The sequence below is a fragment of the Cynara cardunculus genome (genome assembly GCF_001531365.2).
Source record: "Cynara cardunculus var. scolymus isolate 2C chromosome LG 1, CcrdV1, whole genome shotgun sequence".
In the NCBI taxonomy this organism is placed as follows: Eukaryota; Viridiplantae; Streptophyta; class Magnoliopsida; order Asterales; family Asteraceae; genus Cynara; species Cynara cardunculus.
The window spans coordinates 5038651-5064225 of NC_037528.1; the positions used below are offsets into that span (position 1 = coordinate 5038651).

Consider the following 25575-nt stretch of genomic DNA (forward strand, 5'->3'; position numbering starts at 1 on the left):
TAATTATGATTTGTACTGATTATTGAGTTTAAATGAAAACACCTATATAATAATAATAATAATAATAATCTCTTAATCATGTTAGTTATATTTATTTTGTGTAATTGTGATTACATTAACTACCTAATATCGACAAGTGAGATTGATATTGATGTGTCATTTTCTAAATAAATAAAAAAAAAGTCAACACCTGCTCAATATTATGTTGCCAAACACGACCCAACTTCTATAATTTATTTACGTCACATCAATTTGTTTGTATGTTCATCAGTTTCATATCTAAAATTTTGTTACGGTGAAAAATATATAAATTTTACAAAAGTTTTGAAACTTATGTATCGCATCGTGACTTATGTTCGAATTATACACATGTTTTCAATTTCTCAGAATTCATGTATTAGTTATACATATATATTTAAAAGTTAGTCAATTCGTGCGAATAAAACACTTCAAAGAACATTATCCGTTGCAAGGGTTCCCATATTATAGTTTCTGTATCTATTTGAAGTTTTAGGTAGTTGGTTACTTCATAATGCCTTTAAATATGTCAATTTTTAACAGTACCAACAGGGATGGAACACAAGCTTTCCAACCGTAGGGGCCGGACCTGAAATATTACATATTTTTAAAAATACAAAAAGTACACTATCCAAAGTTAAAACATAGTAAAACTTTAAAACTAGACATCAAATATGAAAATGTCAAACATCACTAATCAAGTGCCTCCAACATTTCAAGAAAATTTTCCCTATTAATGGAATATAACTTTTCATTGTGGCATCTGATAGCATTTTAAACCCAATTAAAGTATCAAATATTTCAAACAAATTTGAACCTAATCATTAATCAAACAATTTCAAACAATAACATCTTAAAACTTGAATATAAATATAGAATTGAACCCCCCCCCCCCCCCCCGGGCTGTAATCGGAGGTCAAGACTCAACTCACTCAAGAGTGGTCAACGCGGGGAGGGAGGATAGATCAACAGGTCTGTAATTTCAATAATGGAGANTGATTTAGGGGCTGTAATCGGAGGTCAAGACTCAACTCACTCAAGAGTGGTCAACGCGGGGAGGGAGGATAGATCAACAGGTCTGTAATTTCAATAATGGAGATTGAAGATAGTAATTTTGTTCATAAGTTGCTCGCATAAGTCTGTCGGCCGATATGGTCATGTGAGCATGTGGCGATGAAGAATCAACAACTTTAGACTTTAGTAGACTATGGAATGTAGCTTTAGGGATTAAAAAAATTAGGTTGGATTAAAAAATTAGTGAACTCCAGTAGAAAGGCCAAATTAAAAAAATGGAATTAACAACTAAAACCCCGATATATATATATATATATACACACACACACACACACACACTTATTGAACCAAAAATCCCATAGGCCATGGCCCCTAAAGACCTATATGGCCTTCCGCCTCTGAATACCAAATTATTTGTTGTTGATTAAAACGTACTTATTATAAAACTCAAAATGGACAAAAACGTATTAGAGAAATTAAAGAATCTCAAATAAAACAAGGCATAGAAGACGAAAGTAAACGACTTATATAAGACTTTTCACGAAGACTCGATTTTTATATCAAATAACAAGAATTCAAGAAATACCATACTTGACCGATCCTAAAAATTTGGTCTGATTGGTCCAATCATATTTAACCTAAGATTCGACATTAATTATATTATATATCATATGTTTTTTTAATATAATAAAAAGGTTAAATTAGGTGACTAGAATCTAGAAGAAGATAAATGAGTGGTACATGGCATCGTGGCTAGTTTTTTGTTTGACAAAATGGTGAGAAAAGAATAATAAGACCTAATAAAAGTGTTTTTAAATAAAGGTGTTTGTATTTTTATAAATATGATTCTACTGCTTTCATCCTATTTCAGATATTAGAATAGATTTTATCCGTCTGAAATAGAAAATGAGCTCAATAGTTTTTATTTAATCGCGGGTGTTCGAGATAATTTATGACTAATTTCAGGGATTCTAGAGAACACTGAAAAAATTTCAGTGGATTTATAGAACTCAAACCGATGACCACCGTGGAGAATTCTAAAAGGCCAAGTGGTAGAAGGAAAAAGTTAGGGGTGATTATTGTAACATTAGTAAACTTGAAGGACATAACTTTTTAACGAGTCAAGTGGTGGAAGAAAAAAGTTGGGGGGTAATTATTGTAACATTAGTAAACTTGAAGGACATTAACTTTTTAACGAGTCAAGTGGTAGAGTATGGTCTTTCTTCCCACCTTCCTTTTTGATTGTCCTATTGTGTGTGCCTCTATCTCTAATCAAACATTCCTGGCAACCAGATTCCATCGAAACCTTTTTCCACCCCCAAAATCGATTCGTAGGGTTTCTTCTGTTTTTCTCTTAATCCAAACATGGCTCCAGCCATCGATGAAGGTGCTTTTCTATCTCTTTAACTGTCTTTGTCTTTGCTTTTTGTCAATTGCGTGGTTCATCTGCAGATTCCCAATTTTCTTATCCTACTTTTAGTTTAAGAAAGGATATCGAAGTCTCACGTGATTGTAAGATGACGATCAACTAGATTATTGCAAGTCTGTGTATTAAGAGACGAAAATTGTGCTCAAAGCCGATCTTGTTCTTGGTTTGATTTCATTATTATGCTTATATGTTGTATTTGCAAAATCTTTTGTAGTAAGTGATAAAGTAGAAATTCCCTGATGATCGGTTGCCTTCAAAATTTCTGGTTTTTTTAGTCATGAAGAGTAAAAGGTTTATCTGATTTGCTGATTGGAAAACGCTTCTTGAAGAGATTTGTGCATTTAGGTTTTAGTAATTAACTCAACAATTATACTTCAATTCTGTAGGAGGCATAGAAAAGGTGCTGATGACTCCAACAAAGCATAATCAAAATTCTAACCCTCTTGGTGAGGCATCCCCTTCACCATCTCCATCTGCTGCGACTCCACCAGCACTGGTACTTTCGAATTCTGGGAAGAGGATGGATCAGGCTGGGAAGAAAAAGTACGTCAAGCAAGTGACGGGTAGACATAATGACACAGAGCTTCATCTAGCGGCCCAAAAGGGGGATCTGGCAGCTGTGAAGCAAATCCTTGATGACATTGATTCGCAAATGGTGGGAACTTTAAGTGGGGCTGATTTTGATGCAGAGGTTGCAGAGATTCGTGCCTCAGTGGTGAATGAGGTGAATGAGTTGGGACAAACAGCACTCTACACGGCTGCTGAGAAGGGTCATCTTGAGGTTGTGAAGGAGCTGTTGAAGTACTCCGATAAAGAAACAATCATGAGGAAAAACCGGTTGGAGTTTGACACTTTGCATATAGCTGCTAGTCAAGGACACGATGGTAAGGTTCTTCAACTTTGTTCTATTATCAATTATGGTAATGAATGGAAATGGAAGATTTACTACTAATTCCTTTTAAGGCCTTAGGTGCTTTATATCGAGTATAGATATAGATAGATAATGTTTTCATGACATTGATGATAAAATCAAGAGTAGGAAGGTGTTTGAAAAGTTACTCCTATAATTTAGTCCAGAAAGTAAAGCTTTTCGTTTTAGATGGAAGTTGGATAGAATAAGGAGAATTTTTTGAGCTTGGGACTTCCATTTCTCCACTTCGGCTGGTCCTCATTTTGGATATTCTCTTGCAACGCTCACTGCCTAACTTAGCTTCCAAAAAAACATGATTGAACGTATACATCTGTTTGCAGTCATATTTGCTTCTTGGAGTTATTTGAAACACATGTGGTGACTTTTTCATTGCAGCCATAGTCCAATTACTACTTGATCATGACCCATCACTCTGCCAAACGAGATCCCAAGGGAACGCAACCCCTCTCATCACTGCAGCTACAAAAGGACACACTGCTGTTGTTATGGAGCTGCTGTCAAAGGATCGTAGTTTGTTAGATATTGCTAGATCCAACGGAAAAAATGCATTGCATTTAGCAGCTAGATCTGGGCATGTCGAGATTGTGAAGGCTTTACTCGAAAATGATCCACTACTGGCCAGAAGGACAGACAAGAAAGGACAGACTGCATTGCATATGGCTGTAAAAGGGGTTAGCAGCGAGGTTGTGAAATTGCTACTGGAGGCTGAACCGGCTATAGTTATGCTTCCAGACAAGTCTGGTTTTACTGCATTGCATGTAGCTACCAGAAAAAAGCGAGCAGAGGTAGACTTCATTCTTTCTCAGAAATTATACCATGCTGTCAAATCAAATGAAAGCAGATGTGGACACACCACAAGTATTTATCTTTGTGCATGCATATATAGCCTATAGATACACGAAAATGGTGTGAAGAGTCCCATTTGTAGAGGGTGATTGTTAGATATCTGCTCGTTTGTCTATGGAGAGTTAAAATCGACTTCTATTATCAAGCTGATATTATTGACACCAATATAGTTGTTACACACTTTGTATCTGACGTGTTTGCCTTGTTCTTGCAGATAGTAAACGAGTTGCTTAGCCTCCCTGATACCAGTGCTAATGTCAATGCATTGACTAGAGATCACAAAACTGCTCTTGATATAGCTGAAGGGATTCCCTTATGTGAAGAATCTACGGATATAATAGCCTGCCTTACTCGCTGTGGTGCAGTCCGAGCAAACGAACTGAACCAACCAAGAGACGAGTTAAGAAATACTGTGACTCAGATAAAAAACGATGTCCATACCCAACTGTTGCAAACTAAAAAAACAAACAAGAATGTCCATGGAATTGCTAAAGAGCTCAGAAAGCTCCATCGTGAAGGGATTAACAATGCCACCAATTCAGTAACTGTGGTGGCTGTGCTTTTTGCAACCGTTGCATTTGCTGCTATTTTCACGGTCCCTGGTGGTGACGATAATGACGGAATGGCTGTGGTGGTGAACCGGGTTTCTTTCAAAATCTTCTTCATCTTTAATGCCATTGCCCTTTTCACTTCTTTAGCGGTGGTGGTGGTTCAGATTACGTTGGTTAGAGGTGAGACAAAAGCGGAAAGAAGGGTGGTTGAGGTGATCAACAAACTGATGTGGTTGGCTTCTGTGTGCACTTCAGTGGCTTTCATGGCTTCTTCTTATATAGTTGTTGGTCAAAAGTATGAATGGGCAGCCATTTTGATTACAGTTGTGGGAGGAGTTATAATGGCAGGGGTTCTTGGAACCATGACCTATTATGTGGTTAAGTCCAAGAAAACTCGATCAATTAGAAAGAGGGAGAAGAAGAGTGGTTCAAACTCATGGCTACACTCTGAAAACTCGGAAGTTGACAGAATCTATGCGATATGAGGTAACATGCTATTGTCGTACTCGTACCTATAATCTTGTTTATAGCTAGGTATATAGTCAACAATTGATCTCGAAATTGTGAAGTCAGAATACTTGATTGGTGGTTGATGAGCATGAAAAATGGTAAAATTTCCAGGATTCTTTGATGCCATAACAAGGTAGAACTGGATACTTGGGAGTCAGAGGAGAACAGTGACTGATAAATGATTTCAAAGAGTTGGGGTAGCCCTTGATAAATTGTATTCTGACTCATAAATTTCAGATCTTCAATGTATACTACTTACTATTCATGGGTACTTTTTGTACCTTTCATGACCATATTTCAATCGTATGCTGCCATACACACATCAAGGGTGGTTCGTCGATAGAGGTGACCAGAAAACCAGTATCTGATTCTGGAAAGTTTGACCGGGGAATCTCTGAGTTAACTGGGGACGGGGAATCCATGAATTTAGAAACTGAGGATTGGCAACCCGAATACGATGCTTTTGTAGTATAAATAATAAACGATACGTATGATACTATATGCTCCCTCATTATGATTTTATGACTATTTTTTGTTTGATATATAACCTAATTATTAGTGATGGATTACGATTATTGCATCTTTTAATTAATTGAACAAGATAAAACTATTTGTTTTGTACTAAAAAATGAGTATTTATTATAACTTGTATTTGATTATATTTTCTAAAAGGTGGTATTTGACCAAAATTTAATAAAAAGTTGTAATATGTTAAATTTTATTTTGTCATAGTATATTCTTTTTTCTCAAAAAAAAAAAAAAAAAAGAGTAAAAAATCCCTGATGCCTTGTTGTGGATATGGGGTTTTTTAAAGAAAGTTTACATACATTCTCTAACTTTATGAGATTGAATCCAATTGATCTCTAAAAATGTTGGGTTGTATGCTACTAGTTAGGGTTGCTCAAAAATCCGACTAACCCGATCAATCTAACGTGAAATAGCCCAATCCGAAGCAACTCGATGTTTAATCGAGTTGTAAAGTTGTCAAACCGTAAGTATTGAGTTGATATTTGGTTACTATTATTTGAACTTAACCCAACCCGATGAAATTTATATCCTTTTATTTATTGGATTTAACATAAGTGTTGAATTTCTATTAATATATACATTAGACAATTACAGTATCATGTATGCTTTTCATATCTACATATTTTCAATCTATTCATATCTCTATATAACTTATTCATATATATGTTCAGTAACTATGATGAGAAAATTAACTGAATGTGATATACGTAAGAAATATGGATAAATTGTATCAAATGGTTGATGATGAAAAAGAAATTATGAGTAGAGAAATAACATATTCAAGGTTAGAAGAATATTTTAATATACCAAAGTATTAACCCGACCAAGTTGGGTTGGGTTGCACTTCTGTTTGGGTTGGGTTGGGTTAAGATTTTCCAAACGGTAAGCATTGGGTTGGGTTGTTCAAATATCTTCAACCCGATCAAACCAACCCATGAGCACTCATAACCAAAAGGTCATTTGGTGGATTTAAGTTAAGTTATAATAACACCACGGTGGTGTCTGATTGGTTTGAGTTTGACTCCAAAGGTCAAAAGTACGAGGAGGTCCCAGTTTCAAATCCAATAAGGAATAAAAATTCTCTTGTGGCCATATAGGTTCAAATGCGGTGACTCCGGGCTATCTGCAAAGTAGGTGGTTGTCTTGGGATTAGTCGGCTCGCATAGCGGATTGGATATCAAAGTTAATAAAAAAATCATTTTAGAGATTTAGGAAAAGTTTATTCCAACCGTTATGTTAAACTTTTTTCTAAAAATAGAAAAAAAATGAGAGAGAATGAATAAATCTCCAAATTTAGTTAAAAAAGAGGGAAACTAATATAACATATATGTTGAAGAGCTTTTAATATTGGATGTTGATACAACGAGCAAATTTTAAGAACGAATTAAATGCGGAAAACAATAACAAACATTTTCTTAAAGTATAATCAACTTTGAAAGGACAACTTGCATGAAAAAAGTAACGTGTTTTAACTTGATTTCTATTTTCGGTAACGTACTTTCGAGACTTCTATTTTAATACATAAAGATGTAAAGTTTTAAACATTTAAGCACCTGAATAACCGGTTGAAGACTCATTTTAGATTAACAAAAAGACTAAGTTTAGATTAAAAAAAAATCATGTCACTAACCACATCAGCAAATAATACTTAGTTGGGTACCACATAAACATGATAACCGGTTAATGCTTCAACCAGTTACCCAAGTATTTAAATGTTTAAAAACTTTACATCTTAGTTACAAAAATGAAAATTTTAAAAGTACGTTACCTAAAATAAAAATCAAATTAAAATAAGTTACTTTTTCATGTCATTTGATTAATTTTGAAATGATCAAAAGTGATAGATTTGAATTGAAATCTTAATAAAACAAAACCTTTAATTTTTAGATGATAAAAAGTAGTAATAATAAAATGTTTTATAATAATAGTTAATAGACAAATTTATATGTAATCTTTTCAAAATTTATTGTATTTTTTTATACAACTTCAAATTAAGAGTTTTATATATTTTTATAGAAAAGAAAAGTTCTAAACAGCCAATTAACCATAGACAACTCTTTTTGTCACCAATAAGATGTTTACTTGCCTCTTAATCCATCTGACCAAAAGAGAGCTTCTTATTCCATCAAAACTATGTCGTTTTTTAACCTCTTAATCAGACTGGTGAGGCTCTTTGGTAGCTCTTACTCATTCAACAAGTAATAATTTGCTTACTCGGTCATACATAACATCTTAATTTAAGAATTGTTCAGTAATTATTGAATAGTTTGGTGTAAGATGATTAAGGGGCCGTTATGCTTACCTGGTAAGTGCTTAACGTTTAGGAATCAACACTATAATTTATTTTATTGGGTAAGATTGTAGTACATCAAAAGGTATCTTATATAACAATTCACCTGATAAGCGTTTATCCGGGTAAGAGTCGTCACTCTCACTTACTGGGTAAGACTCTCCATCCTTATCATCGCTCTTACCGGGTAAGATTCTTGGCGCTTGCCATGTTCATCGGGTGAGAAAAATTGCCCGGTAAGTACTTATCGGGTAAGCGTTTAGTAAACGGCCCTTAAGTGATCAAAATGATTAAGAGACTCTTATAATATAGTGTAAAATAAAATATGAATGTTTGATAATTGTTCAGAATGAAATTAGCGAGCTTAATGGTTTAGGGAAACACAAAATACAAACTTATTCAAAGGGTTTTAGAACCATTAAGAGACAGACTTTTTTTGCTAAACAATTATAAGATTCACCTACTAACGATTCTGAGACTGCTTCTTAATTGAACTATTAAAAGATAAACAAACGACACATATGGGTTGTCTTATCAGGTTGTCTTATAGTAGCAACACTTCAACAACGTACTTAAACAACCATTAGTCACTTCTAGTATAAATTAATTGACCATTTATGCTACATTGTGAACAAAGAAAAAACGAGACCAACACCAAGAATAAAGTTGAAGATTCTAACAAATAGAATACAGAATTATAGATGAAAATTGTGACATACTTATGACAAGAGCTAACCAGTTGTCTGCTACAACCATACAAATTATTATAGCATTGTAATTTCAAAATTACTTTATTATAACATCATCAATTTCTATTACAGCAATGTAATTTTTAATTTTAATATTTTTATCATTTATACATTGTAAATTTAATCAAATATGTTTACTAAAAATATAATATCATAAATTAAATATGTTTACAAAAGATCACTATTTCACAACATTGCTCATGATCACCCAAAGTCAATAGATGATCCTTGATACCATGAATAACATTTACAGTGTTCCTTATACCACTTTCGTGAAATAACGATATCTTGTAAACATGTTTAATTTCTGATATTATAATTTTTAATAAACATATTTGATTAAATTTACAATATTTAAATGATAAAAATATTAAAATTAACAGTATAATGTTGTAACAGAAATTGGTGATGTTATAATAAAGTAATTTTGAAAGTACAATGCTATAATAAAAAATGTCATGTCAGCATTATCATACATGTGGACGGCCTACGTGGAGAGATGACAAAGAAACCTGATATAATGGATGAATTTAATTTAAAAGGTTATCTAATGCTATAACGGGTAAGTTTTTGAAAATACAATGTTCTAATAAAAAATTATATTGAAAGTACATTGCTGTAATAAGAAAAACTGAAAGTAGAATGCTATAATAAAGAAATTTATAAAAGTAGGTTGCTATTTCATACATTTTATCCTATTTAAATAATTAAAATCAAGTAATTAGTTGTATGATAAATGATGTAATAATGATATTTGAATGTGTTAAGCAAAGGAGGTTGATGGTGGATGACATGTTGACCTTAGTTTAAGAATTGGGTGACCCAACCATTAAATTAAAGCATAATTATAAGGGTTTATGTCTGGATTTTGGATCCTTTTTCTGCTTTTAATATTTATTGTTTCTCAGGTGTCTTTCAGATGCTGCTAAGAGCCACACAAATATACACTATATATATATATATACACTTGAGATCATATAAGATTAAGGATTTTTTGTAAAACATGTAAGACCGATTCTCAACCCTTGGATTATATCTACAATCTGAATATTCATAATCATACAATTGCCACGAGATTTCTCAATAATCACATAATTGTCACCGTGTAACTTTAGACTATTAGATCATTAGCTTATAAAGTTGATCAATGAACATAAATTGGTTTTACGGGTCTCACGGAAAACCTTTAGTCTCACGTGAACCCAACTCTCTCTCTATGTGTATATATATATATATATATATATGTATATATAGAGATAAAAGTTTAATTATGTACAAATCTGTTCTCCATTGTGAAATATATGTGTTTCATTGTGAAACGTGAGACAAAAAAAAGCAAGACACTTATCTTGAATTTGTTTATGTTTATCATAAATAATGAACCTCATTCATTATGAATAATAAACGTCAATTTCTTTACAACATTCATAATGAATATCTGGAACATATGACAAATTCTCTCTCTTATCTCTCAGTTCACGATCGAACTTAAGTTTGCAATTGATTGAACCCCCCTCTCTCTACATTATTTATATACATTTAATCATTTGGTAATCCCAAAATTTGTGAGATTCGTAAGAATTTCTTACCTTAAGGTTTTGTTTTAAATGATTTTCTCCCGTCTATTTGTAGTATTTAATGTATTAATTAACATATATAAATTTCTTAGGGGGTATTTGGGATTGCTTATTTGAAACAACTTATGTTTTTCTGCAAAAACACTTATCAACTTATTATAAGTCACAAAGGTTTAACTTCTTTAAAATCTTCTTATTACCGGTTTGACACCGGTATAAGTTGTTTATCCAAACATTCAAAAATACTTATTACCGGTTTGGCACCGGTATAAGTTGTGTATCCAAACATTCAAAAGTATTTATTACCGATGTTACACCAGAATAAGTCAATAAATTGTTTTTATAAACAATCTCAAACAATTTCTTGTTGGTTTCTTTGTCAGGAAAAGAAACAATTCTGATGAAATTGATTCTATTTTTCTAATCATTAAACTAATCAATTTTGAAGGAAAAAAAACACGTAAAATAATTGTTAAAAATACATATAATTTTATTCCATTCTTCTTGACTTTAGTCAAATAATTATGCGATTATTTGATTCTGAATCTTTTTTTTTCTTTCTAGAATCATATAATCATTTCGGAAAGAGTAAACACCGCTTTTGGTCCATGTTCTTTTTCAAAAAGTCCAGAAATAGTCTTTGTATGCATTTTGTTTCGAAAATGGTCTCTAAATCTAACTCCATTAGTTGGAGTATCGTTAGTTCAGAGACATTTCGAACATTTTATATGTGACATTTCGAACATTTTATATGTTTTAGTATTAAAAAAAAAAAGCCAGTGTACAAATTTATTTAGCTTATATACAAATCGAGATTTGAGTTTTTTGAAATGTTATTGATGTACACTAATAGTTCCATTAAAAAACAACATCTGAATAGTTAAGAGGTGAATCTTATTTGACAAAAAAAAGTTCTATCTCTTAATGGTTCTAAAACTCTCTGAATGATTTTGTATCCTGGATCTCCCTTAACCATTAAGAGCCCAAATTTCATTGTACACAAATACCAAACAATTATATTTCATTTTGCACTATATCATGAGAGTCTCTTAATCATTCTGCACCAAACCATTCAGCAATTGCCAAACAACCCCCAACCTTTTTCCCGAGATGAAATGAAAAAAATGACTCACAACTAACAAATTAAACTTTCGGACCATTTTCAACGTAAAATGCATATCATGGTGACGATATATATCTGGACTTTTCGAGTTTTTTTGGCTAACCACATTGGAGTTTACTCTTGAAATATGTAATTTCGATCACTCTCTAAATCTTTACGATATTTAATCTTGACTCTTTTTTCATCGATATCCATGTTTTAGATTATGGTCTATAATTTGAGCTATTAATTAACATCGCAAGAAATAATCTTCACAACGTTCGAAAATTCCCGATGAACGAATAGTTAAAAACGATTAAGCGTTATAAGAATGTTGGACGGAATTTTCTTCACCGATGGACAACTTATATTTATGATATAAATTTCGTTTATTAACACGTTTAGATATGAGTTTGATCGATTCATATTTCAGAGGTCAAGGCTCAATGCAATTTCAAGATTCTCCCAACATGTTGTAAAGTACAAGACACGCCCGTAAGTTTGAATCTTTTGCACAAATGACACCAAAGTTTGCAAATGTATGACATTAATTAATCTTTCTTTCATTCCATCAACCCCTACAAAGTACTTGTCTTTCTTTATCATCACACGCTATTCTTGAGGCTGCCAAGGAGCAAAAACCCATATCACTTATCGTCTTTCTTGAATGCAACTGCTGCTGTGACCTTTTGCAATGGGCGATCGCACTTTGTATCTGGTTTTCGATATCAGAACTCGTAGTGATGCTTCTATGATGAACCTGCAACTCATTAGAACTGTTTGAATTGCTTGAATTTGAAAACAATGAAGGCCCACATGAAGCGTTTGTGGTCGAAAATCTCTTGATTGCACCAGAAAACGATCTCCGATGACGAAGACCATTGTGGTTTCCATCAAGTTTTTCTTTCTTCTTCCCGCTAGTTCTTGTCATTTTGTTTCTAGATTCATCCGAGCCGCTCGATTTACCAAAGAAAGACTTGAGATAATCTCGAGACGCTTTTAGTTTCGAACCAATAGAAGATTGTTTTGTCAGATTAAGCTTTCTGGTCCATGACTTTTTAGGGTTTTCAGCTGTACTATCAAGAAAGTAGTCTTCTGGATTGAGTTCCCTACTGACCTGACATGAACTTAAAGGCGAAACATTACAGGATCCAAATGGGGTACTCGCGGCAGGTGTTGCGTACGGGCTTGCAGCCAATGGGGTACTAAAGAACTCATCGAACGTATCCATGTTTTTATCTTGTAGCAGCTTTTCGACCATTTGTAAGCGCGGTGGGAGATGAAGGGGGAGAAGTTTTCCTTTGTAGAATAACTCATCAGCAGGAGAAGTTGTCGTTAGTTCTCTATCTAACGAGCTTGAAAACATCTGGAACTCGAATTCGCTTGGATTCGAGTGACAGAACAGACTTTTGAACGCGCTTACTTCCATATCAATGTAGTCGTCTTCTTCTTCTTCTTCTTTTTCGACATCGTTGTAGCAAACGGAATCGAAAACTGAAGAATCCACAGCCATTGATGGTGTGTTAACAAGAATGCACGGCTGGGAAGTGGGGTTTAGAAAGGGTATATATAGAGATGTGAAATGGTGGTAAAGCTGTTATATAGGATCTTGTCACAAGTCCATAATCTGATATAAATAATAGTTGATGAATTATATACAAACCAAAATGTAACTTAAAGATAAAATGTAATTAACTTAAAGATTGTAGATGGTGGAGACCCCATGAATGACCAACAACCAAAAGATGTTTTCTTTTGAATCTTTTAAGTAAGTTTATAAACCATCAATAACTTCTGTTTAAAAATTCAGACGCTATTTTATGTAAAAATATATAGTTAATCATTATATAGATGATTTTTTACCAATTTAAACTAGAATATCTTTATTTTACGAGAATGCAAGAACACCCTTATTCCATGTGATAATACACGTGAGGGTAACATCACATGTTATGGTCTTAATGGATTATAGTATCATATCAACAACAACCTCATCACATGTGATGATACTTGTGAGGGGCTTGGTGGTGTAAGGACGACTTGACCCGCAACCAAGATCGCATCCAAAATTGCTTGAGTCTCTGATTTAGTGTCACATGTGTATCATATATAATGAAATAATAGGATCACATGTGTATCATATGTGATAGAATAATAGTATCACATGTGATTGTCTATAGTAAAAGGGTGTTCTCGTGTTCTTGTAAAATGAAGATGTTCTCGTTTGAACCATTTCCTGTATATATATATATGTGTGTGTGTATATATATATAGACTTGGGATCATGTGAGACCAGGGTTTTTCGTGAGACCTGTGAGACCCGTAAAACCAATTCTCAACCTTTGAATTAGATCTATAATCTGACAATCTGAATATTCATAAACGCCACGAGACTTCTTAATAATCACAAAATTGCGCCGTACAACTTTAGACTATTAGATCATTAGCTTATAAAGTTGATCAATTAACATAAATTGATCTTACGAGTCTCACGAAAAATCATTGGTATCACGTGAACCCAACCCTCTATATATATATATATATATATATATATGTTTTTTTTTTGTGCCTTGGTAAACACAAAATTTAAAACCATCCCATTGCTCAAAACCTGATTTTATGGAGAAATAATGAAGTAGTGAGTGGCAATTGATTAATTAAAAAGGAATTATTAATATATATAAAAAAATGAAAAAAAGAAAAGATGAGAAGGCCAACACTCCTTTTTTTGCTTTCCCTAACTTTTTACTGGATTCCTGCTTTGTCACTTGTTCAGTGGCCGTCTCTTTCTTTATCAAAACTTCCGTTTCTTCTTTAAAAATTAAAACAAATTACAATTACAATATTTTTAATTTAATAAATCACAAAAATTTAATGTCACTCACATTTTACTTCTTTATTAAGTAATTTGATATTCAAATTCATTAATGTTTTCACACTTTTTTGGGTTAGTATTATTCAGTAAGAGCTTACTCAACGATTAACTCTTATTCAAATTATACTGGTAAATGACCCTTAAATGAACATTAATATAACAACAATTTCATAATAAAAAGTATATCAACCGTTTGGCTGGAAACGACAATAGAATGAAGAAATGTCATACAAATAATTTTCCAATAGTGCTTACCGACACGTACATCAAACACAAATCGAGACATTATCATTAAAGATATGACCGTCAAAAAGACGACACTATGTTATTTCAGATATTTATTAATATATTATCGTCTAAATTAATAATATCAAGTATCATTAAATTAAATGGTTGATAACATTATTTTTTGGGGTGCTTTTGGGCAATGTAATGATGCAAAGTCCATTTATAGGATGTGTGGAGCAGGCTGCCTCCCATGAATTAATGTCTACTACATGGTCCAATAAACCCAAGGATCCTTCTCCTGTTTTCTTTAGGTTTCTTTTCACTTATTTTGGTACTTTAAAAGTACACGTACAACATATAAAGCATATAGTATAACTTGACATATGAAAATACCAAACTTTATCCTATAACGACATCTGTTCATGCTTCAACATCAAGGGGACACTTTTTAGTGTTGTCTGTTGTCAGAGTGTGATCGAATACTTTAATAACATAGTTATGAAGTCTAAATTGTTTGTGATTATATTAAGACTGATATCCTAAGTATGAAAAGACAGTGGAAGCTTTGGTATGTCGAAACCTAAATGTTAAGTCAGCAACACTTCCAAATGCCCACTTCTTTCCATCACATCCACGATCATATCAGTAAGAAGGAACATGACTTCTAATCAGATACAATAAATTAAAGCCTGTAAATAAAAGGAAAGAAGTTGATTGATTAATGTTTTTATGGTGATGAATGGATTTAAAAAGTGAAATAAGTACAAGTTGGGAAGGTGTTTTTGTGTTGTGAAATATGAAAGCATGGTAGTCCCAAGCAAATGATATTGGCTTTAAAAAGAAGGGACAAATCTCTACCTTCTTTTTAGTTTTAGCATCAAAATATCTACACACTTAAACCAACACCACCCACCCAATATGTCCTTTGGTCTATTTTTAATAAAGATTTGATATATATGACAGATAAAATAGAACTTATTGAGGTGGGTGTTTGGGATTGCTTATTTGAAATAACTTATGTTTTTTTTACAAAAGTCTTTATCAACTTATTATAAGTTAGAATTGTTTTACTTCTTCAAAAACTTCTTATTACCGGTTTGGCACTGATATAAGCTGTTTATTCAAACATTCAAACGTGTTTATACCGGTGTTACACCAGAATAAGTCAATAAGTTGTTTTTATAAGTAATCCCAAACACACCCCTGAATAAAGTTATGGATTTAATGAATTGGGTAGACCTAAGTTGATTGTCTTTTTGAAATTACAGTACACATACACACACATATTATATATATATATATATATATATATATATATATATATATATAGTTGGGTTCATGCGAGACCACGGGTTTTCCGTGAGACCCGTAAGACCAATTTATGTTTATTGATCAACTTTATAAGCTAGTGATCTAATGGTTTAAAGTTGCACGGTGGCAATTTTGTGATTATTGAGAAGTCTCGTGGCGTTTATGAATGTTCAGATTGTCATATTGTAAATCTAATTCAAGGGTTGAGAATTGATCTTACGGGTCTCACGAAAAACCCTTGGTCTCATATGATCCCAAGTCTATATATATAAAACTGAAAAAAATGAAAAGATAAGGTTCTTGTTAAGAACGTATACTATGGAGTTTAATTGAGATCTTTGTTTTATCGAAATAGTATTGGTGTATGAGAAAAAAAAGTAGAAAAATAAGAGTATTATCAAAATGAAAAATCTAATAAGCCCAAATGCAAATGGGTTTGGACTTTGGTAAAAAGCTCATTCAAGCCCATTGCGGCCCAAACTTTGTGAACCTCTTTTGCTATCAACCTACTTGAATTCTGAAATCTGAATGGTACCTTTCTATGTACACCACAAGTCCTCAATATGTGGTCGCCTTACCTTAGGAGCTTTAAATTTTATCATCAACTACAAATAACGACCACATCATATTATATTATATTTGTTGAAGTAATTGTTGTTCAAACATTTGGCTACATTACATATAACAAAGTATCTTTTATTTTATTTTCGTCTCTAAACTAATTCTTACCTTTTTAAGTATAAGAGATCAAAATAATAAAGAATTGTAAATCATAAAAACTGAAACAACAATAAATTATAAATCATAAGAACGAAAATAACAATTTTTTATATACCATAGGGATGAAAATCGCAATATCTAAACCATAAAGGCATAAATTTAATTTTTAACAAACTGTAGAGACGAAAAACATAATTTACTCTTGAAACTAAAATAAGTGTTTTATCTACATTTTTATATTTTATTATATTTATCTGTAGTTAGTTATACAAATTAACCATTAAGCTTTAATAAGTTGTATTTATTTTTAATCAACTTGTAATCTTCAATTTAAAGTAATATATATTAATAACCGGTACTAGATGCATAAAAAAACTTTTTAAGACTTTACCCTAAGTACTTTATAATACTAGAAATGTACTCGCGCAATGCAGCGAGATAAATCTCGATTTTAATGTTTAGTTTTTATTCTTTATCTCTATTGATATAATACGATTTTGTGTGGTTTTGAGATATCAATAATATTTTATTTTTGAATGAAATATAAATTTGAAGATGACATAAAATTTTGAAAAATAAAATAAATCGATATTAATATTAAATTAACTATAAAAAAATAAATCGATATTAGTATTAAATTAACTATTTAATAGTTCTAGTTTCTTTGGTATAAGTTCTTTAATTTAATTTTTTATTATAACTTAATTTATATTTAATAACAAAGTAATTTATTTTTGGTTTGATAATATAATTTTTTATAAAGATAATAATTAAACATTCTGTTAGAACCCAACGATTATCTTGATTATATTTTAGATTTTCTACGTTTAAAATGAATGTTTATCATGTAAGTCAAACTATATATACGTATACTGATGTTTACAATTGAGCTAATCCTCAAAATTAAAAGGAAACACCCTTTATATAAGGTCAAACAAGACACAAGTAGTCAAAGTCAAACTATCTAACACAAGTCAAACACGGTGACTTTTACACAATTAATAACAAAATTAACTTTCAAGACGATACAATTTATCAAAAATAAGGTCTCCATTTACTAGATTGATGAATTAATCATATACTGAAATTAAAAAAAGAAAGATGGAGACTTATACAAACTATAATAATTAAGAACGAGACCGATCAATTTGGATAAAAACGAAGCAGGATTATAAATAAGAATGGACATGGCGCAAGATGGAACAAAACATGACCTTTATATCTTGTACATATTTTTAAAGGGTGCGTTTGGTACATTAGATATAATAATACAGGAATATATTGTAACAAAGTGGAACATACGTGTTTCACCATCATTTTACCAATATAGCATCATAATAAAGCATAATTATTTTCTAAAACATCAAACATGCCTCCCTCTTTATATTTTATTTAATCTTTAAATTTTACTTTATTTTATATTATTTAAACTTTCACAATATATGATTTTTATAGAAAATCTTTAAATTTTACTTTATTTTATTTAATCTTTAAATTTTACTTTATTTAATTTATATGATTTTTTAAATAATAATATAGAAAATGTATAAAATAAAAATTAGAAACTACATAAATTTTTTATTTGGTGTCATTTTAATTATTTTGTCGAAAACTTTCTATACATTTTGTTATAAAAATATTTATTTTATTACAATTTAATAATATACATAAAGTAATCAAAATATAGTGTAATATATAAACAACTCATTAGAAATAAATTAACCATTTTATCTGTTTCATTCAATCTAGTTCTGTCTTATCAAACGATAAACTATTGTTATCCCTGATCTGTTATTTTTTGTCCTGCTTGTTTAGATACCAAACACACCCTAAATATATAAAAGCAAAAACGCATTGATCAAAAGGTTTATAAGTTATTAGAAATAAGAAAAACTGAAATTATCAATAATACTGCCATATATCTTACTTCAATTCCCTATCAAAAGTATTATAATATAATATTTGTTTTCATTAAATTGATGAAAAAAAATAAAAAAACGAGATTTAGGGGAATTTACTCAAATGCTTATCTGATAAATAATTATCGGTAAAATTCAATATTGTTCACTTACTTTACCGTATAAGATTTATTCCATCAAAATGACATCATCATTTATCGGGTAAAACTCTTGGTCACTGACATGTTATCCCAGTAAAGTAAGTGATCTATAATAAGCGTTTAGTATACGGCCATTTAGTCAATATTTTTATTTTATAAACTTGTTTGTATTAGATTATGAATAAGACTGATTATTTGATAATAAAAAGAAAGAGAGTATCTTATTGGTGAATGGGGTTTTAATTAGATGGTTTGACATGATTAAGGGTCCGTTGATCCAAACATTTACCGGAAAGAGTATCATTCTTATTTATCTTATTGGGTAAAATTCTCGACCATTAAAATAGATTGTTGGTAAATGTCTCTTACATGGTAAGTGCTAATTGGATCGGAGTTTTCTCTCTCAATTAACAAAAATATTGGTCATTATCATGCTTTTTACGCGTAAAGATTCTTTATTATTATCATGCTTTTTATTCTTGACTAACTTTAAATTAGCGCATATATATATATATATATATAGAGAGAGAGAGAGAGAGAGAGATTACGAAACAATCAAAATTTCTATGAAATCACATACTAATCTAATGAAATGGACGGTTGAAATTTGGTTGTATTGGTTGCACAAATGTCAATGGTTGTATAATAATCAACTTCTCTCTCTATCTCTCTCTCTCTATATATATATATATAGAGAGAGAGAGATAGAGACAGAGAGAGATAGAGACAGAAGTTGATTATTATACAACTCTTGACATTTGTGCAACCATTACAACCAAATCTCAACCGTCCATTTCATTAGATTAGTATGTGATTTCATAGAAAATTTGATTGTTTCGTAATATAAAGTATTGATTATGATTAATGAACCATATTCTTCCATAAATATTCAAATCATAATAAATGAACTCTCATCATTTCCATAAATATATCAATTTATTGGGTTGCATTGGTTGTACAAATGCGATATGTTGTATTTGAAACAAACTCTATATATGTGTGTGTGTGTATATATATATATATATATATATATATATATATATATAGGTGGAGGTTCAAACGAGAACCCCTGTGATTTACGAGAATGCAAGAACAAGCTAATAACCTCAAACTTTTTTAATTAATAAATTAACTTATATTAAATATAAATAAATTAATAAGGGCAGTAATGTAATTAAGTAATTTTTATAATTTTTATTTTATCTTAATTAGTCATATAATTATCCCCTTTTTTTCTTGCACGTTCGTTTCCACTCTTTTCACTCCCCTTGTGATAATTGTGTGATTGTGTAACCATAACCTATTGAAACCATGATCAATCAAGTGTAACCATAACCTATCGAAACCATGAGTCATCGTTGTGATAAATGTGTAATTGTCTAACCGTAACCGATCGAAACCATGATCAAATTGAGTGCGCAAGTGATGTTATAACAGTGATATCATATGATTATCACACTCATATCACACCAAATCGTTTAGTGGATTTCGTCCGTAATCGTTGTGATAAATATGTGATTGTCTAATCCAAACCTATCGAAACCATGAGTAATCATTGTGATAAATGTGTAATTGTCTAACTCTAACCAATCGAAACCATGATCAAATCGAGTGTGCTGTTATGATAGTGATATCACATGATTATCACATCCATATCACACCAAATCGGTAGTCGAATTTCTAAGTTAACCCTAGCCGAGCGGAATCCTTATGATAATTGTGTGATAATCACATGATTATCACACCTAAATCACACCAAATCGTGTTGATATAAGCGATAATGTGACAATTGTGTGATAATCACATGATTATCACACCCATATCATATTATTATCACACATAGTCTAATCCTAACCTATCGAAACCATCCGAAATCGTTGTGATAATGTCTAACATAACCCATTGAAACCATGATCAAGTCGAGTGACATTGATTCACATGATTATCACAACTAATCGATTAAAAACATGTTCAAAATGAGTAATTGTGAAAGATATCTTGAATAAACTTCTTCTTCTTGTTTGATTGTTGCATGCAATAGCTTCTCTTTGATCGATTAGGGTTCGTGTGTTCTTGGTCGATCACTGTTGTTTTGCGATTTGATTTTACGACTTCTAAGTCTCCTTGAATTTTTAACCGTTTATTAGATAATGATAATCATGATCGTGTAATCATGTTAAAATATTTTATGATATTATTTCCATTATTACCCTTTTAATTTTAATATTTTTTGAATCTTTTTAAATTTCAATTTTAATTTTAAAAATCTTTTAATTTTATTTTTTATCACAATATGAAGTTATTAGGTTGTTCTCGCGTTCTCGTAAATTACAGTGGTTTTCGTTTGAACCCTTCCCTATGTGTGTATATATATATGTATGTAATTAGATTTATGCAATGTTGTTGTCAAATGTTTTTTTTAACAATATCCCAAATATCATATAGGTTTAATTAATTTGTATGAATAATTGAAAACAATAAGTTATTAGTACCAAGTTGAACAACTTGTATATGATATAAAAAAATCTTGTATTATTAATATTATTATAAAAAATGGCATCTAACATGGATTTTAGTTGGTAAAAAAGTAGATGACTTTGACCAAATATAAGATATAACTTGGGTTCGATCCTAAACTTAGTTAGATTAATGTATTTGAAGGTGTTGAAATTAGTTGAATAAAATTAAGTTACATTAAAAAGTCAACTCATCCAAATGCTCAAAAGTGTTCTTGCTTTTTCACTACAACTATTATCTTCATACGATCCCTTGTCAATATTATATATATATATATATATATATAGAGAGAGAGAGAGAGAGAGAGAGAGAGAGATGTTTTACAAACTCAACCATCAGTACAAACTAATTAATTAAGATATTTATTAAAATGATAGTTTATTTATTATGATATCCAGGTTAACAAAAAAAATTGAAGCAGACATTGAGTTTTATTTTCAATTTGGGTTCTCTCTCATTATAACAAAATCATGCTAAAAATGTTCTAATATACTTGTTTTATATGACTTATATAAGTTTATAGGATAAAACAATTATATGTGCATCATATATAAAAACATTGTAATAAGTTTATAGCATGTTTTTAGAACGTTCTAGAAATAAATCTCCTATTAAATATTTTATGTGACATTATTTAAAAACAATGTTCGATAAAAAAATGTGTTTATGAAACCTTTCTCAAATATATCTTGTAAAAGCAACTTTATTTTAAAAGTGTCCTTAAAATTTTGTTAGAATATTATCCAAAATCGTTTTATAAACTTATTGTAACATTTTAATATATAATGTACGACTATTTAGTTATTTAAACTTATATTCTATAAAGTACTTTATTAATATCACGTAAACATTATTTTTGATATCATATAAAGCAAATTTTATTGTAATATATGTTTTTTAATAAGTTAGGTAGAGTTATTATCTTCTCTTATAATTCCTCTTATAAATAAGTTGTTTTTGCTAAAATCTCTAAAAGTTATATCTAACTATATATGCATGATAATATATTCAATTTAAGTTACGAAAACATTGAAAAAACTTCGGTATTTAATTTTGCAGAGTTCTCCATATTTGAATATTTTTATTCTCTCATCTCACTACAACAAAATTGAGTTTATAGGACACCCTCAATCTCTAAGCGTCCCAATAGACCGTTTTAAAGATATTGTAATAAGTTTATATGACGCTTTTGGACGTCTTAACAAGTTTTTTAGGACATTTTTAATACAAAGTGTCGCATTAGCAACTTTATAAGACACTTTTGAAAAAATGTCCTATAAACTCAATTTTATATAGAACACTTGCTTTTATAGGACAGTTTTTCACATAGTGTCCTATAAAGTTGTTAATGAGATGCTTTATATTAAAAGTGTCCTAAAAAATTTATCATGACGTCAAAAAAACGTCATATAAACTTATTACAACGCTTTTAGATATGACACTTTATTTTTTTGGTCCTATAAACAGGTCTATTAGGACGCTTAGAAATTTAGAGTGTCCTATAAACCCGATTTTGTTGTAGTGCCTATTTTTCTCTGTTTTGAAAATGATATAATATTATTCTTTGTTAAACCATCTTTCAGGAATTCCGAATCATCATCTTTCTTTTAAAATATAAAAGTTAAATTTTTGAAAGAATCGTAAAGATAACTTAAACAAAAACATACTATTATGACTCATGTTAATTTATGTACGTAATAAAAGTAAGTAAAATGTTCAAATGAAAAGACTAAATATGGTGAGAATGTGCGAATATAATTAACCACTATAGACACACAAACTATGTGTTTTAGAGTTGAGTAATTATTACAATTTCAAACAACAAATTCATATTCAAATATTATCGTTTGCATGCCATGCTTTGTTATAACCAATTGTTAAACCTAGTTTCAATCAGATAACAATGAATTAAACAATCAAGAACAATAATCTAGAGATCAAATCATCATGTATATTGATAAACTCTCTCAATACATGTTTTCTCTCTCTATAATGTATTACAATGATCGATGAGTTCTTACTAACAACTAAACTAGAAAGAACTATTTATATGATTGACTAATCATACAAGTTAAACTATAATTGAGCACAATGTTGATTTTTATTGACTTTAAGTTTTGACATGTTCAATCATTAAGCTTGGTGATATCGGATACAATAATATTTGACCTAACAATCTCTTCATTTGTACTCTAGATTACATTCTTCAAAAACCAAATACTTTTGTCTTCACTTCAATAGATCATTGATATAAACAATCTTCCCAATGAAGACAATCAGACTTTGTCACTCTTTAAAAGATGAATCTGAAAAATAACAATCTCTCATTTTTAACAAATATATTTATTTAGATCGAAATCTTCACTTTGAAACAATCTCAAAATCTTCAGATGATCGAAATCTTCACTTTGAAACAATCTCAAAATCTTCAGATGCTTTAGAACAGTTTTCAATCTTCAGCAAATTCATTATAGACAACAGATAAATTTTAGATATTTAGGTTTTAAGCTTTGACACTACATGTACTAAGCTCAACACCCATATATCATGAAAGAATCCAGTTTTATGAACAAACTTCTTCAAATAACTTCAACAAATATGTCAACAACAAGTCTCAACAAGTCAACATCAATACTTCAAAATCAGCACCAACCTTTTCATCATCTACAATCTTAAATCTTATGGTTTTTCAATCTTAGATTCAAACCATCTCTTTTCATAAACTGATTTAACAAAGTACCAATTTACCAGTTAAGCTTCTCTTACAAAAACCAACAATTTTCAACATCATCATTTGTTACAAACATCTTTGAACATTATTTCTCCCCTGGAACATCTGCATAATCTTTTCATGTCTATGCATCATGTCTTTCTCTTCTCTTCTTGTCTTCGATATGTCTTTGATATTATTTTTTCTCCTCATGATGATTAGGAGAATTCTGAACATCATGAATAATCAAAGACTTTAATAAATCAGCTTTAGATATTCTCAAACATCGTCATACAAACTTGATTTCTCCCCTTCAGAAAGATATCTCTATCAGAACAAATTTCTCCCCCTTAAAAATAGATCTTTTCCATCACAATTAATTTCTCCCCCTTGAAAATTGGGTATTCGTCTAACATAGAAACACATTTAGAAACTATAATCACATGTGACCTATTTTCAGCGTTGGCATTGATTTGTCTCTTATAGGACTTCTAGTTATCATTGAAGTAAAGTTATAGAACTAAATTCTCAAACTGTTACAACGATATTACAAGGATATGCAATATAAATCACTAAGACTCATAAATATGGATGTGTAAAAGAAAATATTATCATTAAAACTTAAGAATATGTATGATTGAAGTGCTAAGGTGTCAATACTTTTTGATATAATTAGTTGACTAAATTTTAATTTATTTAATATAATTTATATTTTTTTAATTAAGGTGGATGATATAAGCAATCGCTTCAACCTTCTATTCTTGTTGTTTCCAAAAAGATAAAACAAGAATATAAAAAATTAAAAAAAAAATTGTATATATTATTAATTTACATATAATGTTTTTACATTCATGTTTTTAAAAAAACTAAAACATTTACAAAAAAATAATTTTTAAACATTTTATAATATAGATAAAATCGGTATCAATGAGAAAGCGAAAAAATAAACAAACCATTTGAATAAAATCATACCACTACTAGAATACTGGATATTTCCAGTAAGTTTTTGGGCAGACGAACTCCGCCGGAAATATGCCAGCGGATTACTGTGGGACAACAAAAAAGTCAACTTATGTTGACTTACGCCGAAAATCCGCCAGTAAAATTATTCAGATAATATTTATGGCGGATTTCTGGCGGAGTTCGTAATTAATTAATTTAGGCTTGTATTTAAATTTAATTACGATAATTTACCGCCAATATTTAATTATTTTTTAAAAATTAAGATCTGCCGGTAGATTTCCGATGGATTTTGCCGTCGAAAATGTTGCCCTGTTTGATAATGTATTTAAAATGCATAATTATTTTATTCATCAATAGAAACTTTAAAAGCAAAATTTCTTCTGTTTAAATAAGTTGGGATAAATAAAATTTTTGATTTTTTTTAAATAAATAAAATTTGGATTTATTTACCAAAAAAGGGGGGAAATGTTTAGCGGTTTTTAGGCAATCAGGCCTCTTTAATTTGATGTCATACTCCACTTGAATTTAACCTAACTAGCCGGTGATATATTTGTAATTAAAATAAATAATATAAACATTATTTATATAATTTAATTTTTAGTGTTTTCTTTTTGAAGATTTATTATGATTGATTGTAATTTATTTTA

The 25575-nt window shown here is 30.4% G+C and overlaps 2 protein-coding genes across 2 annotated transcripts; one reads left to right on the forward strand and one right to left on the reverse strand.

Annotated features, from left to right (window-relative positions):
* The first annotated feature begins 2295 nt into the window (after positions 1-2295).
* LOC112513239 (ankyrin repeat-containing protein ITN1-like) lies at positions 2296-5843 on the forward strand. The gene is made up of 5 exons (XM_025119449.1): positions 2296-2419; positions 2848-3345; positions 3768-4177; positions 4453-5275; positions 5411-5843. Exons 1-4 carry the CDS (start codon positions 2398-2400, stop codon positions 5272-5274), a joined length of 1752 nt encoding a protein of 583 aa, XP_024975217.1. The 5' UTR covers positions 2296-2397; the 3' UTR covers position 5275; positions 5411-5843.
* A 6178-nt stretch (positions 5844-12021) lies between these two features.
* On the reverse strand, positions 12022-13065 carry LOC112500433 (probable membrane-associated kinase regulator 4). The gene has a single exon (XM_025103932.1). It carries the CDS (start codon positions 13056-13058, stop codon positions 12117-12119), a length of 942 nt encoding a protein of 313 aa, XP_024959700.1. The 5' UTR covers positions 13059-13065; the 3' UTR covers positions 12022-12116.
* Between the last annotated feature and the right edge of the window lie 12510 nt (positions 13066-25575).

Excerpts from the sequence above, each read along its gene's own strand:
- LOC112500433 (XM_025103932.1), bottom strand. The coding sequence starts at position 13,058 with ATGGCTGTGGATTCTTCAGTTTTCGATTCCGTTTGCTACAACGATGTC.
- LOC112513239 (XM_025119449.1), top strand. The coding sequence starts at position 2,398 with ATGGCTCCAGCCATCGATGAAG. Across the intron at positions 2,420-2,847 it reads GGCTCCAGCCATCGATGAAG|GAGGCATAGAAAAGGTGCTG; the intron begins GTGCTTTTCTAT and ends TCAATTCTGTAG. Across the intron at positions 4,178-4,452 it reads CCAGAAAAAAGCGAGCAGAG|ATAGTAAACGAGTTGCTTAG; the intron begins GTAGACTTCATT and ends TTGTTCTTGCAG.